The 17101-nt window shown below is 39.0% G+C and overlaps 1 protein-coding gene across 6 annotated transcripts in view; it reads left to right on the top strand.

The window, feature by feature from the left end:
- The window catches only part of PCDH7 (protocadherin 7), a 291307-nt gene that overhangs the window by 121909 nt on the left and 152297 nt on the right, over positions 1–17101 (top strand). For 4 of the 6 annotated variants that reach the window (XM_075091714.1, XM_075091713.1, XM_075091716.1 and 1 more), the window contains one exon: positions 16705–16921. In XM_075091714.1, coding sequence (XP_074947815.1) covers positions 16705–16921 — 217 coding nt within the window. The remainder of the gene's footprint in view (positions 1–16704; positions 16922–17101) is intronic. The other 2 variants (XM_075091715.1, XM_075091717.1) reach the window with 1 other exon arrangement.

Genomic DNA, 17101 nt, shown 5'->3' with positions numbered 1-17101 from the left:
TTTAGGTCTCAAAGGGTGTATTCATGGACAATGTTAATTTTTTTTATGATCAAAATATCGGTAAATGTGATTGACAGGGATGACTATGCAGTCATGTAGGGTTTAGTGAACTGTTATGTGAACTCATACTTTATCAGCCACATAACAAAATATATCATAAATCCTTTGTTGTCTGTTGTATTTATGTGAGACATACAATCAAAATCAGCCATTTATTAAGCCTAGAGTAGTTTTCTTTCTACTACCTTATTTTCAGAATGCCTTAAAGAGACTAAAGGAACATGAGCTTTAGCAAGTACGTGTTACTGATAACAAAAATTAATGCATCTTTCTCACCAGCAAAAAAATAGAAATAAATCTGAAGAAATATCCATGAATATTTGCCACAGTTGAGCTGTGCTGAAAAGATCTTGGAAGGGACTGGAGCAAATGACCTGAATCATTTAAAAGGGAATCTTTGCACCAACCTGTAGTTGTCATCACTGAAATGCATGCTGCATTCACCAACAGGAGAAAATATTTTTTCCATATTTAACATATTGCTATATATTGATGGCTATCACACCTAAAGTTTTACACTTCAACTTTGTTAAATTGGTGATGAAATATTACATGTGTAGCCTTGTTTTTAATGGAGGAGGTGTTCTTTTTTATATTAACCGATTCCAGAATACTTCAACTAGCTTGACTATTAAAATCTATCTATAGTAAAGTTCTACTTTTGAAAATAGATCTATAAAGTTTTAACTATGAACACTTCAATTGAGTTAAACTACTTTTATTATAAACCATCCTTTTCTGTTTATATTTTACAGTATATTGTGCGTAATAATTTGACTTTTTTTCAGATACATAACTTCTTTAATGCTTTTGTTAAGTGTATGATGAAAATTTTTAAGTGATTAACAGATGTCTTTCATTTTTGGGTCCAAATCTGAAATGAAAGATAAAAGTGATTTTGAATGCAAAAATGAAAATGAGACCGCACATGTGGAAATCAAGTCGTAGGACAATATAAGTAGACATATCCAACACCTTAGCAGAGTCCCCAGTGTTTTGCAGGCAATCATCTCACCGCCACCTTCAAAAGTCAAGTTTTTAATGTTAATTGGCTGGAGTGTGTATCAACAAACACATGCCAGGATTATTTTTATTAGAAAACACAAGTTAAAATTTGTTTTCATAGAATTCCGCTACTAGACTTTTGAAGAAAAAAAAATCAAACTACAAACAAACATGTTTTCCTGTGACATTACACTATTTTCTTATTCAGTGATAATTGTATGGCAAGTTGATGGTTGTAATCAGTTCCACAGATAAATATTCCAGTGCTTCTTATGAGGCTGTACATTTTAAAGCACCTTTACAGCGTTAACTACATTCTCAAATAATGACTGACATTTTGAGACAAGTGCAAAGTAAATAGTTTCACATTTCAACACCTCTTATGCTTAAGCAATTTGCTTCAAATGACTTAAAAGTTACAAAGTAACTTTTAACCTAAAGGAACAGACATGGTGTTGCAGGTGGCCGTGATAGGAAATAAGCACTGATATCTACATATGAGTTAATTGCTGAATTTTCCTAGAATTTGATGCTGTGACCCTCCCTGTTTATATTGGGCTACAGTCTTTTCTTGTGAACAGCTACTAAAAAGAAAATATTCTCAATAATATTAATAATTAACCTTTTTAACAATGACAGCAGATAAAGTAAATCAAAAGGTGAGATTTAAGGCCCAAAGAGTTCCACTTTGATGCAATGTATGTATTAATAATTCAAATCGTTATTGATGGCTCTTTTTTCCCTGTTTATCTAATGAGTTCTATACAGAACACTGTGGTCTATTAGCAATATATTAAAAATGTTTCATCTAATCTTAGCAGCAGGAATATTTTTCATTACATATAAGAAGACATTACTTCTTGTGCATCAGTGCTTTGCTAATACTAAAGCTGACGTTCTGAAATGTTCCTATATGCTTTAGCTAACTGGATCTGTGATTTCAATGGCATTTTGGCAAAGATCCCTTTGCAGACACAAGGCTCTCTTTGTTCTGGCAAACAAAACGTAGAGAAGGCAATTTTTATAAATGGCTATGTCTACACTAGCAAATAGAATGGTGCAAAAGGTATTGATCTGTAGTAGGGACACAGTGGGTGCTGAGGCTTATTTTCATACTATATGCATTTTATGGAGATTTACTGTGGACTAGCTCTAGTCTGATCCTGTGAACTGAACTGTTAGTTCAAGCTATCTAGGCATGCTTTTGGATCATATCCTTAATTTGAATTGGATCCAAAAAGAGTCCGATGTATTAGCTTCAAGGCAGTTCTTCCAAGGATAGCAAAGTACAATAATTGGGAGTGATATGGAGATCAATTTCTGTAGCTCATACCTTATGGGAAATAAAATATTAATGTAGATTCACCCAAAATGCTGTATAAAACATGAAAATGTATATCTATAGTGAACTATTCTGTCGTTCTAAAATATTTTTTGTGTGTGTATATATATAAAAATATATATATGAAATAGAATGGTGTGTCAGAACCTCAAGTGGTATATGTACATATATGAGTATTGCTTAATTGGATTAATTGTTTCTATCACATCACATTTTGACCCCCTTGGACTACAGACAACTAACTAAAGGATCACCAATCTGTAGCCTATGAAAAATATGTGTGGACAGTCTTTCCAGTTCCATCCTTTCTCTGAGGGCAGTTTTTTGTAAACGACTTTGGAAGTAGGCTTATGAATGTATACCTCCCATTTTAGGGCTTTTTAGTGCCTGATAACTAGGGTAAAGGATTGTATTATTTTTCCTTTCAACACATTATTTTAATAATGTTCCAGATTCAAGAGAAGCTGGTGAGGTTCATTCTCAACCCAAATAGCTGGATAATTGAGCTGGTAGGAGGGAAATGATGGTTCTGTTTGTTTGTTTTCAGAGAATAATATTTAAGCCAATGAGAAACTTTAATGAAACAGTGTAGCAAATAGACAAAGATAAAAATTCCTCATACTTATGCTGAAAGGCAGGAGCTAACAGACATAACAGCCTCTGTGAACTAACATACCTGGGCTAGTTTTGGGCAGCAAATTCTCCGCTGAAAAACAGAAGGAAAAGAAACCCTAACAAACCCCTCCAGGAAAGACAGTCTCTCCAGATATTTCAAGAGAAGAGAAAGATCTGATCACAGAAAAGTTTGAAAGTGAAGAACATTAGCCATTGTGAAGGTGTAAGTAGTGAATACCCTGGAATTACACTTAGCTAAATTAATACTGTTCCAGTGCCTTAGTAATAGGTCAAACAAAATGGTCAAACAAAAAAGTATTCAGAGGATTTTAATGAAAATTGTTAGAAAGATTTGGAGCAGAATACTGGAATCTAATGCAATGAGTTCAGGAAAAAAAATACTGGGTTCACTGAAGTTGTGTTTAATCTACGAGAAATATTTAGGACAAGCTTTTTTAAAGAAAATAGAAATGTGATAAAAGTCCTACTTCGCATTATAACTGTTCTTGGGAAGACAAAGTGCTGCTTCATCCATTCCTTTCTTGTAGTAGAAAAAAAAAGAGAGCACTTCAGGGTCATAGATACTTGGTTCTTATAATTCTCAAACAATGGGTTACTGAAGTGATAACAAATGTATATTTTTATGATCAGGCAAAAGAGTATAATAGAATTATTTTGACCATCTCTGCTACAGATTCTCACTTATTCTCGGTTTATGCTCCTTTTTCAATAGCTACCAAGAAGTGTTCTTGTGAAATGCTAAGAATATTGGCTTCATCTAAAAGCCTTGTAGATCTTGTTTAATTTTTCTAAATGAACTTATATTTTGATATGATTATTCTATCACAAAAGAGTATTGTATTTTTGAGAAGGGATGTTCTTCATATTATTGGTGTCTGATGATATTCATGGAAATAATAGGCATGCCTTTTGTTTGTTTACTTGTAACAGAGCTTAGAGTTATTAGGAATCTGCTTAATGAACATAGCTAGGTGAATGAAAAGGGCTTTGTGTTGCTCAGAAGTCATTGTTGTGATTCAGGAAGGCAAATTTGGATAAAGGCAAGAGAGGATATTTGAGAAAAAACACTGAAATTAAGAGTGTATGTTTGAACGTTACAGTAAAGATGCCCATAATGTAAAATGCATTATTTTCCCTGAATATCAAATCTTAACATGTAGCCTTGGGCTTAAACAAATAGATATTAGTGGATTTGTATTTCGTATTCATACAGAACAACCAAAATACGCTTCCGGTTCATGACCGGGAGCTCACTACTGCAAATAAAATTAACAAAAAAGCTACCAAAGTAGATGGCAATAATGATGGAGAGTCTGTCTCTTGTGTGTAGAATTCTTACCTGATAGCTGAGCCAATCACAGTTCATCACAGATAATGCCTGGTACAGAGCTGTTTGTCAGAATATTTTTTATTTTGTTCTTTTAATTTTATTTTCTTACTACTTTTTACTAAATATAAACAAAAAAGTAGATTATTCTTATCAAAGTGTTTCTCCTCTTTCCCCCTCCTGTTGAAATACTTGTCTCAGGTGTTTCAGTCTTCTCACTGAAAAATAATGCCTGTTTAATTTAATTTCCTGCCAATTTTATATTAACCACAATGGCAGAAATTTAGAACAGTAGAAATATGTGATTTGAATGGGGGAAGAGTTGTGTGGGTTGAAACTATTCATGCAGAATAGCAATTGTTCATTAATATTTTGTTTGTCTTCCAACGAGCTTCCAGCAATTAAGAATGAATAGAAAGAAAAGAATAATGACATGTTTTATCAAAATTCAAGTGCTAAAGAAACACTTTGAATTGATGTGATGAGTTGCTGTATCTCTTCTGCCTATTTTTCAGATCTACCCTATATGTACCTCAGAGCCGCTGTTAGTCTTACAAGCAGCTTGACATTGATTGACTTTCTGAAGCTAACATGAATTATAATATTATTTAGGTTTGACTCATCACCAGTGCTTTTTATGCTCTGGCACAAGCTGAAATACAGAAACTCCATTCAAATAAAAGAAAAACCTTCATTACTATGAGAGTGGCAGAACAGTGGAACAGGCTGCTCAGAGAGGCTGTGAAGTCTCCATTCTTGAAGATATTAAAAACCCAACTGATTATAGCCTTGGGCAAAGTGCTCTGGGTGACCCGACTTTGAGCAGGAGGGTTGGACTACGTGATCTCCAGAGCTGGCTCTTTGACCAACTTAAATCCTAGTGAATAGCTCAAGGTATCACATGTCATTGAAGTGGGAAGTCATCTCATTTGAGAGTTAGGGAAAAATAAGAACCTTACTTCCTGATCTTCCAGGTTTTTGGGTAACACCCAAGATAATGCTGAATGAATTAGGTGAAATATTTAAAACAATATAGCTTGCTTTAGCTTGGTACTCCATTTACGCTAATTTTTTATGCTTCTCAGCATATCAAGTTGCTTCTTGGATTGCATTTTACAGTTGTTTAACATGTTTTCAAAGTCCTGATTCTTTTGAGTTGTAGGTGGTGTGACAACAGGAAGGCCTGATAGAATCTTACTATTTTTATCCAAGTGCTATGTTATTAAGAGAGAAAATTGCCAACTCTTCCTTGTTACTCTTTACTGCAACCATTTTGTATCCAGAATCAGTTGTGAAGTAAGTGGCTGAGAAAGGGTTGATGTTTGCAACCCTAACTCTCAATTAAGAGTAGAAAGGATTCACTGTTCCACCCCACCATTTTAGTCCAAATGCACCAGGGTTTGAACTGACAGTATCTACAAAGTTGATAGCAATTGTTATACAGAAACCATGAAAGAATATAATCCATCAAAAATGTGAAGTATCAGGAAATCAGCAAAACCAGAAATTTTAGGAAATGAAAGAAAAATCCCTCTCATAATGGTGAAAAAGTGTCACAGTTAAGCCTCATGCAGCTACATTATATATTGCTTTTCACCAAGACTATTCACAGTCAGTCCCTAATACCAAGCTCTGAAATTAGGGTTCTTCATGAATTGAAAGTATAATGATTTTACTTTCTAGCTTGGATAGGGAAGAGTTAATTAATACAGGTTAAGCTAAACACTATACCATAGAATAAGTTATTAGGGATCAGTTAATACAGACTGTAAGAAGTGTATGTCTTTGGCATTGCAGTGACTTTTGTTCTGGTGGTGAGGGGAAAAGAAAATATCTGGTTTATGAAATACAGTTGAAACAAGGAAGAAATGATTACCTTTGGGGTATAATGCAAAGGTGTATCTTTGATCCGATCACCTCCATGATCAGATATAACTAGGAATAATTCCATATGCTGTTATCAGAAAATATATCAGTTTCCAGAGGCAGAAAATCATCAGACCTATTGCATTCTTACTAAATGTGAATCTAGTAAGGACTATCCCTACAAAGGGACTAGGAAAGGCTTAGGCTTGCTGTTTTACTGGGAAGGGCAAGCTGAACAGCTAGTGGGCTTGTTTGGGTAAAATCAGCTCTACCATGTTGATTCACAGTGCTGGCAGATGGAGCTGTATGAATGTTGTGCACTGAAAATCAATAAAGCTAAACATAACCCTCTCCTCTCTTCTCATGGGTGTGTGCCTTATTTTGTCAGCACTGGGAATTTTCTCATGTCCATTTTTCTGTGAAATGTTACTGATATAATTTTATCAATGGAAACACAAAATTAAGGATGTAGTCTGTTTCTCCTTGTTAAAGTGCAGCTTATATCCTTATTTTTGGCATTGCAATAAATGCATGAGATAACCAGCATTTTACCAACAACATTTGGAAATATTAATTCCTGGTATTCTTCCTTCTTCCCTCCTGTTTGCCTCATTAATATGCAGTTTTCTTTGAAGCCTCAAATGTTTTATAGATTAGGATCTGAATGAAAATCAGAGTACATGAAGAAAGTTCTTGTTTATGGAGGTTTTTTTTGCTTTCATAGCAACTGATGTATAAATAGCATTTCTTATGTATCAACATTCTAGTGCTCATAACTTTCTTGATAGGGATTAAATCTCATTTAACAATTGAGGGACTACTATGAGCTACATAAACAGTAACATGCATATACATATACAGGGTTTTTTTCTGAGGCATTTTATAGCAATCCCATACTTCTGTGTTTTCATCAGTTTTATCTCTAAGATACCATAGTTTTTTGGGTGTAAAAAATAGGTGCCATGATTAGTCTTTTATGACTGACAGTTCTGTTATGACTATTGATATACTTATTCACATTATAAGGTCTAAAATATATGGTGTTTTACATATCAGAAAGGATGACGTGTCAGAAAGGAGACAGTAACCACAATGTAGGTATCCAATTTTTTCTGTTCTTAAAATCCATTAAGTTAATTGAATACAGTGTTCCTTAACTATGCAGGTAACAACCGTATACTATGAACAAGGTCTGTTTCTTTTTATCAGAAAAGCACAGGCCATGATGCTATTCCACGAAGTGTGATGCATTTGAAATTTGCAGTACATTTGCCTGAGAAGTTCTTGTTCTCAGAAGTAATGCAATATAGAGGTCAGAATTCTGATGTTTGTACTGGAAGTAGAAGTGTAATAAATGCTACAGAATAACAGTTGACATGAACATCATTCTTTCAGAAAGGATTTTGTCAGCATTATATCATACTCATTGATGTTCTGTGGAACGGGCTGCATTGGCTCTACTGAACTGAGTAATACTATGTGTGTTAGTTTTGTGTCAGATAATTCCTATGCAGTATAGCACTTAAAAAAGCCAGATGAACACCCAGATCTGTTTAAAAACTCATTATTAATAACTTCATAAAGCTGCATCAAATTTCTTTTTGTTTAGAGAATAAATAATTATTTTCTCAGGGATTTTCAACCTTAGCTATAAGACAGCCCAAGTTTGAATCTGTCACACGTATTCTTCTCTATATGCCATCTAGGTAAGACATATATCCTTCAAAGAATATGGAAAGAGGAACAGGATGGTCCTAAATCTTCCAAAACTTATTTTAAATAACATTACTACTGTTCTTGTGGTAATTGCAGATGTGATAACCAGGTGTTCTATGCTTGTGATCTAGTTGGGACTGATTTCCAAAAAATGAAGGGGAAAGAGATCAGAAAGTTTTAAATACTTGATAATTTCTTTTAATTGCCATTTTAAGTTTCATCACTCTGTTCTTGTAATAACTGTAGATGATGCAAAGCGTTTATGCTGCAGCATGTTTTTGCCACAAAGTGACCCCAGGCAGGTGATTATATCTGGAAAAGCAAGTGGAACCGATTTATCACAGTCATTCGATAAAACCTTAAAAACCTTTAAGAACCCCAGGGAAAGGGTGGTAATATTTGTCTCTTCAGATTAAATCTCTAATGAGAATTTTCAAAGAGATTATCCCGAAGTGGTCTTTAGAATACTTTGTAAGTAGGACCAACATGTAGGTGTGTGGTAACTATGAATTATAAGCTTTGCATCCCAGCCTTGAATTCTGCGGGGTCCCTGGATGTCTCTAAGTGTCATACTCTCCAGTTATTGACAGTCAGAGCCACAGGTGTTTTTTTCCAAGGAGGAAGAGGAATACACAGCAGGGTCTTAATATCTTAAGGGTTGGTTCCTTTGGTCTTAGCTCTGAGTTACAGGGCATTACTTTTACTACTTCACAGGCAATCTGTACCCAGAGGTCCTCAGCACCTCTTAGAAAAGTGGTTGCTAAACTGTGGCCTCTGGTTCCTTGAGAGTCTGAGAGTTATCAGGTTATCATATGGTTATCAGGTCGATAGGGACTTTCAAATGTAGATTTTAATGTTTCCTCTGGAAGGTTTGGTAACAAGCACACATAGTCTATGGGAAGTTATGGGAATTGCTTCCTTAATTTACATGTTTTCTCAGCTTGTCACAGTATTTCTAGAAGCTAATCCCTTCCTTGAGAAATACTGTGATATTCAGAAATAGCTTATGGGACAGAGTGTAAGTAAATACAAGTTCTGGGAGATTCACAGTTTGCATTGTTGGTCCAGATCTTAGTAGTAATTGGTGTATAGTTACAGAATACAGGATCTGATTGCATGAAGTTTTGGTCCATTAAAAAGTTCACAGCTTAAGTACTGATCTAAACATGGATTTATAAAGTTAGTTTTTGTGAAGTCAGTAAGATCAGTTATGATGTGATAATCTTGAACTCTAGTCAAGAAAAATCCTTAAGTGGAAGTTTAGGAGCCGTTTTAATATATCCATTAGATTTCATCAGTATTCATTAATAGGCAACTTCTTAAAATGTAACTTTATCAAATTCAAAAGAAATTGATGGTTTTGCACCTATCTATACCAAGTAAAGTTTGTTCCATTTCTTTTCTGAAATGTATATGTTATGTATGTACTTACAATTATGTACTATGTACGCTTACTACTATGCTTAAATATTTGAGGGAGAATGTACAAATTACTCTTGTTTGATTGTGTGATTCCACAACAATATATTTTACCATAACTTTTCAAAAGTATGCTGTATGTTTTACACTAGATCTTACTTTAAAGCAAAGTAGTTTCCCATCAAGAAATAGTATATGGATATTCCTTACATATCCAGCTATTTTAATTGATAGTAGACTTCTTCCATTCCAAGCCTATATATTTATTTTCACTAAATACTATTTAGCATACTAGTATATATACCCATACATTTACCCATACATATAGTCATATACCATGCATGCAGCCTGAACCCCTTGACTGCACAGAAAAAGGATCAACTAGAGGGTGTGCTCACTGGAGAGACTCCCAAGATAGGGAAGACTGGAGGAAATAAATGTCTTGCAACACAGGGCAGACAACTCTCTCACCTGCAGATTTCCAACTGCTGAATAGGACCAGTACCCTGGTAGCAGACAGTAGGGTGGAAACTCCATGAGGAAGCATCAGAGACCCTCTTCTAAGGAGGATGGAGGCTCCATCTGCTGATGTGACCTGCTGTTTAGAGAGGTTTGCAGTGTGCCAGGTGCTCAGATGCAGGATGCCTTGCAGAGACTCCTGAGGCTTAGTCACTCATTGGACTATTATCTGCTGCTCTTCATCCACATGGGAACCCGTGGCACTGTGAAGATGTTGACTGTATCAAGGGTGACTACATGGCTCTAAAGAGAGAGCTGCTTCTCCCCAGGCCTTTCACTGTCAGGACTGAGGAGACACCATTAAGTCCCATGTGCTCTTCACGCTCCAGCATCACTACCAAAAACATATGCAGATATGAAGCTTTAACAGCTGTAGACACTCACAAGCAAGGTCTGCAAGGTGCAACTCTACCAGCAGCAAAGAGTGGATACTGTAAAAAGAAGAGATAAGTGCTTGTACTGGGTGACTCTGTTAACAGGCAATGAGGTGCCCATCTGCCGACCTGACATGGAGTCATGAGAGTTTTACTCCCTTCTGGGAGCTATGTTCCGAGACATTGCTGAGAGGGTGCCACAACCTGTCAAGAGCACAGATTAATACCTGCTCTTACTCTTCCATGTGGGCACAAATGATGCTATAAGCCAGAGACTGGGCAGAACCAAGGAAGACTATAAAGCCCTGGGGGAGCAAGTGAAAAATATTGGTGCTCAAGTCATCTCCTCCTTCATTTTACCAGTTGGAGAAAAATGGGCAGCCAGTAATAGATGAATAATGCAAATCAACTCTTGGCTACGTGGCTGGTGCCATCGTGAGAGTTTTGGCTTTTATGATAATGGGACTTTCCCCAGCCACCATAGCCTGTTAGGGAGGGGTGGAATCCACCTGTCTAGAAGGGACAAGGGAATCGTTGGCAGCAGGCTGGCCAGCTTGGTGAGGTGGGTATTGGACTGAAGGACTTAGGGGTGAGGGTCCAAAGTGTCGATGCTAATGCCATCACATCCAACAGGGGAATAAGCCAGGCCAACCAGAGCAGTGACAAAGGTGCCTTAGCTGCCTCACAAGATGACAGTCAGAAGACCAACCACCTCAAGGGTGTGTATGGCTGTAGTGGATCCTCATGCACCTCTCCAGGGAAACCTGAATGCTGAATTACCTCTCTGAAATGCCTGCACACCAACACACTCAGAATGGGGAATAAACAGGAGGAATTAGAGATCTGTGTGTGGTTGTGTGGCCACGATCTGATTGCAGTTACAGAGACACGGTGGGATAGCTCACATGACTAGAATGCTGTCAAGGATGGCTACATACTTTTTAGGAAAGAAGGCCAGCAAGGCGAGGTGGGGGAGTTGCTCTTTATGTAAGGGAGCAACTGGAATGAATCGAGCTCTGCCAAGGGGTGGAGGGAGAATGAGTTGAAAGCTCATGGGTAAAAATTCAGGGGCAAGCAAATATGGGTGACACTGTCATGGGCATTTGCTACAGGCCACCTGATCAGGAAGAGGAAGTCAGTGAGACCTTCTACAGGCAGCTGGAAGTAGCCTCACAATTGCAGGCCCTGGTTCTCGCAGGAGACTTCAGCCACCCTAATATTTGCTGGAAAAGCAATGCGGCAAGGCGTGCACAATCCAGGAGGTTCCTGCAGAACACCAAGGATAACTGCTTGATACAGGTGGTGGAGGAGCCAACAAGGCAAGATGTGCCGCTCAACCTTATAATAACGAACAAGGAAGGGCTGGTTGAGGATGTGAGAGCTGGGGGGAGCTTTGGCTGCAGTGACCATGAGATGGTGGAGTTGAGGATCCTGAGTGGTAGAAGCAGGGCAACCATTTGGATTACAACCCTAGACTTCAGGAGAGCTAGCTTTGGTCTCTTCCAAGTCCCACTTGGAGGAAACCCATGGGTTAGGGCTCTAGAAGGTAGGGGAGTCCCAGAGAGCTGCTCAATATTCAAGGACCACTTCCTCCCAGCTCAAGTCTGGTGCATCCCTAGGAGGAAGAAGTCAAGCAAAGGAGCCAGGAGACCTACATGGATGAGCAAAGAGCTTCCAGTGAAACTCAAATGGAAGAGGGAGGTTCACAGTATGTGGAAAAAGGGACTGGCCACTTGGAAGGAATATAGGAACATTGTCAGGATATGCAGAGATGCACCGAGGAAGGCCAAGGCCCACTTGGAATTAAATCTGGTGAGGGATGTCAAGGATAACAAGAAGGGCTTCTTCAAATGCATCAGCAGTAAAAGAAAGACTGGGGATACAGTGGGCCCACTGCTGAACAAGGAAGGGGCCCTGGTGACGCAGGATGCAGAGAAGGCAGAGTTACTGAATGCCTTCTTTTTTTCAGTCTTTACTGCTAAGGTTGGCCCTCAGGCATCCCAGGCCCCAGAGGTGAGAGGGAGAATCTGGAGAAAGGAAGACTTCCTCTTGGTTGAGGAGGATTGGGTTAGAGATCATTTGGGCAAATTGGATCCTCACAAATCCATAGGCCCCGATGGGATGCACCCATGAGTGCTGAGACAGGTGGTGGATGCTGTTGCTAAGCCACTCTCCATCTCCTTTGAATGGTCATGGAGGACAGGAGAGGTGCCTGAGGACTGGAGGGTAGCCAATGTCACTCCAGCCTTCAAAAAGGGCAAGGAGGAGGACCTGGGAGACTATAGGCCAGTCAGCCTCACCTCCATGCCTGGAAAGGTGATGGAACAGTTCATTCTGGAGGTCATCTCCAGGCATGCAGAGGAAAAGAAGGTTATCAGAAGTAGTCAACATGGATTCACCAAGGGGAGATGGTGCTTGACCAACGTGATAGCCTTCTATGATGGCATGACTGGCTGGGTCGATGAAGGGAGAGCAGTGGATGTTGTTTACCTCGACTCCAGCGAGGCTTTTGACACTGTCTCCCATACCATCCTCATAGGTAAACTTGGGAAGTGTGAGTTAGATGAGTGGACAGTGAGGTGGATAGAGAACTGGCTAAATGGCAGAGGTCAGAGGGTCATGATCAACAGTGCAGAGTCTGGTTGGAGGCCTGTAACTAGCAGTGTTCTCCAGGGGTCTGGGCTGGGTCCAGCCCTGTTCAACATATTCATCAGTGACCTGGACAAAGGGACAGAGTATAACCTCAGCAAGTTTGCTGGTAATACCAAGCTGGGAGGAGTGGCTGATACACCAGAAGGCTGTGCTACCACCCAGTGAGACCTGGACAGGCTGGAGAGCCGGGCCAAGGGGAACCTCATGAAATTCAACAAGAAGCAAGTTCAAGGTCCTGCCCCTGGGGAGGAACAACCCCATGCATTAGTACAAGCTGGGGTTGACCTGCTGGAAAGCAGCTCTGCTGAGAAGCACCTGGGAGTGTTGGTGGACAGCAGGTTGTTCATGAGCCAGCCCTTGTGTCCCAGAAGGCCAAGGGTATCCTGGGGTGCATTAAAAGGATTGTGGCCAGCAGGTCGAGAGAGGTTATCCTCCCCCTCTACTCTACCCTAGTGAGACCACATTTGGAGTATTGTGTCCAGTTCTGGGCTCCCCAGTTCAAGAAAGATGGGGAACTAATGGAGAGAGTGCAGCAGAGAGCTACCAAGTTGATCGGGGACTGGAGCATCTCTGTTATGAGGAAAGGCTGAGAGACCTCGGTTTGTTTAGCCTGGAGAAGAAAAGACTGAGTGAGGGCGGAGGGGTGGGCTAGATCTTGTCAATACTTATAAATGTCTAAAGGGTGAGTGTGAAGACAATGGGGCCAGACTCTTTTTAGTGGTGCCTAATGACAGGCCAAGGGGCAATGGGCACAAACTGGAACACAGGAAGTTCCACCTCAGTATAAGGAAAAACAGAGCAGTGGAACAGGCTGCCTGGGGAGGTTGTGGTGTCTCCTCAGAAATATTCAAAACCTGCCTGGACGTGTTCCTGTGCCCCCTGCTCTAGGTGTGCCTGCTCAAGCAGGGGTGTTGGACGAGATGATCTCCAGAGGTCCTTTCCCACCGCTATCATCCCATGACCCTGTGATGGCTGTGGAGGGGAACTACAGCGTACAGTCAAGCAAGGAAATGGTGGGTAGGGGTGGACAGCAAAGGGCACAAGGTGGTGGGTAAAAGAGAGACTTCCAGAATAATAAAACATTGTGAAAAAGGGTCTACCTCAAGGATGCCATATGTATAGAAATGTACACTGCCTCGGAAAGAAGCAGGAGGAACTGTATCTCTGGCCTCAGAAATATGACATTTTTCAAATTACTAAGCTGTGGCGGGACAACTCATGCACCTAGAAACTTTTCAGGAAAGACAGGTGAGCGTGCTAGAAAGTTCTGTGAACAGTAGTACTTATAGGAGGCAAAACTTGATCTTAGGATCTATCTGGGCATTGCAGCAAAGAGTTAAATGTGAATGAAGAGAATTTCTTTTCTTATGTCCTTAGGCAGCCCCTTGAGTTGTTTCCTGAGTAATAGTAGAAGTACAGTTTAGATTGTACGAGCAACTTTGCCATACTTAATGAATAGTGAATCCGTATTTTCCAAACAAATATATTTCATTTCTAATGTAAACAGGAATGGTAGCTGGTCACCTGACATGTTAATTATATGAAGAAATAAATGTAACTTTAATGTCAAGACAGTGGAAAAGTCCTGTGAGGTTGGTCAGTGCAGTAAGAATAATAGACTTTACTGGACTAGTGAAACCTTAAGTTCTACTTGCAAGTATTCTTGAATGATCTGACAATAGTCGTATTAGAAAGAAACAACAGAGCCTGGTTGCAAGATATGAAATATTGTCTTTGACATCTTTTTATATACTTAGAAGTCCATCTGTGGAAAGCATGTGAAGGGAAATCACTACTTCTGTAAGCTTGCTCTCATCTAAAACCACAGCTTAGATAAAGACACTTTACCTTTCTTTACATTTATTTAGTTATTTCTCTGAGGGAATTAATGTGTGTAAATTACCAATAACAATAGACACGCTATTTTTGAAATATGAAAGTACAATGCAAATGACACAGGTGTTTTGCATGACAGACTACTGCAAAAGGGCTTTATCCCTCCTGCATGATTCAGAACCAGTACGAAAGCTTTTAGAAAGCTTTTAGAATTCCTGTGCAGTTCAACAAAGGGATTCCTTCTGATTATTACTGGAGGCGAAAGATCTTACTGGGCATATATGGGGAAAAGATATAGGGTCTTAACATAGCAGTTCTAATCCTCCTCCATGCTTTCTACTATTTCCACATTACTGAAAGGAGCTGCAACTCAAACTATTTTAATGTGCTATTTTAATGTGCGTTATTTGTACTCTCCATTCTTTTGTTTTTTTCCTCTATTCTCCTTGCATTTGATATGATACAAAGCTCTAAATTAAATTGGTATAAAAGCATTTTGCAGCTGAAGAACAGAAGGAAACTTTAAAAGGTCAAAAACTCACCATAAGCATATCTTGACTCTTCCCTTAGGATTGTCTCGCATTTCTGGCAACACTCACGTTTATAAACTTTTGATCTAATTGTGCCAGGAAGACTTAGTGTTATATTTGTAGTCCAAGCTGTTTATCATCAGCACTGAATATCTTAATATCTTCAAAACTTTGCATCCTCAAAAAAAATTGTAAAAATTCTAACTGAAACTCCACCCACCCCTCTACCTGTAAACCTAATGCGGACTTCTATTCTTCAGGGCTTGTGTAAGTGGTTGTAGTTGCTGTTTTCCCCCTTCTGGCCTGCATACACATTTCCACCCTGTAGTGCCAGTGGGGATGGTGTATGCCTGTGTCTCATTCTAACAGAGGGCTTGAAACACACCTGAATCCAAATGTGGGCAGCACTCTCAGACCTCACATTTTAAACAAAGGACAGTCTGCATAGTGTCTTATAAAATGGATCTATTGGTGTTTGTTTTAGAAGGTGCTTTCTAGAACATCAGGTATTTACTGTGGTTTTCTAGCCTTGCGAACAGTAAGTTGTTTCAAATGTATTATTAAATTATTTGAAATGTATCATTAGTGCTTGAGTGTAGTTGAAATCATAGGAGAATCCCCTAGCTTCTTACTGAGAATCCTGCCTGCCCTCAGTGTCCTCTGAAATGTGAAGGATTGACTCTCCCACTTCCTGGGATGCTCACTGGTGCCAGGGTTCAGCATGTAGGCTTCTAGAGCAACAGTAATATCTGTCATTTTGAATGAATACAAATCTCTAACAATCTATGTTTGTACAGTCCCAGTGGAAACATGTGGTGTCAGCTGTGCTCGCAGTACTTTAAAGGCTTTATTAAGTCAGCTGGCAACACACCCTGTCTCCAGGCACGGAATTTTATGGCAAAGGAGCTAAGAAACTGAACTCTTTTTTTTTCCCCCCTTCTTTTTTTTCTCCTTTCCCATGTCAGCTAGCTTTCAAAACCACAGGAAGTGATTTTATAAAAAGCTTATGGGTGTGCTGCTATGTTGTTAATAACCACAATATAGTTTACAGGTGAGCATTTATACCCACCCACACAGTCTTACACATACACATGCACACACTGTCAAGTACCTTTATGCAGTCTGATATAAACTCCATTCAAATTTTTACTATTAAGTCAAAGAGAAACTGTACAGAATTTATAAATAATTGTAAACCAGCTTTCTTAGCTCGTGCAGCCATTTGAAAGGAGGCTATGCAAAACTGCATGAAGGTTCTGGACCATATATCACAGTAAAAACTGTACTTGCTGTTTGCTTTAATTTAGACAAAATTGTTTAATTGGTAAATGTTAAAATATTAGTTTGCTTAAGTCATGTTTTGAGAATCAGTTGTTCAAAGACTGAACTTTTCAGTGACATTCAGAATCTTTTCTCTTGCAGCCATTTCGTAGAGTGACGTTTTCTGTTGTGAGTCAGCCTCAGGACCCACATCAAGGGTCATTGCAGAGTTGCTATGACAGCGGTCTGGAGGAGTCAGAAACACCAAGCAGTAAGAGTTCATCAGGGCCAAGACTGGGTGCCCTTCCACTCCCAGAGGACAACTACGAAAGGACTACGCCGGATGGCAGTGTTGGTGAGGCAGAGCATATGGAAAATGGTAGGGGCAAACACGACATTCACACATATAATCTCACTAGCAAGTGATACTAAGTAGACTTTTGAAAGGTCAGTCCAAAAAAATAAATAAATATATTAAATAGTTAAAATTGTAATTATTTTATTTTAAAGCTTGTTAAAATGCAGATATACAAAATAATGGAACATAACACTATTAATA

Source organism: Phalacrocorax aristotelis, chromosome 4, assembly GCF_949628215.1.
Source record: "Phalacrocorax aristotelis chromosome 4, bGulAri2.1, whole genome shotgun sequence".
Lineage (NCBI taxonomy): Eukaryota > Metazoa > Chordata > Aves > Suliformes > Phalacrocoracidae > Phalacrocorax > Phalacrocorax aristotelis.
This window is presented reverse-complemented; position numbering and strand designations above follow the sequence as displayed.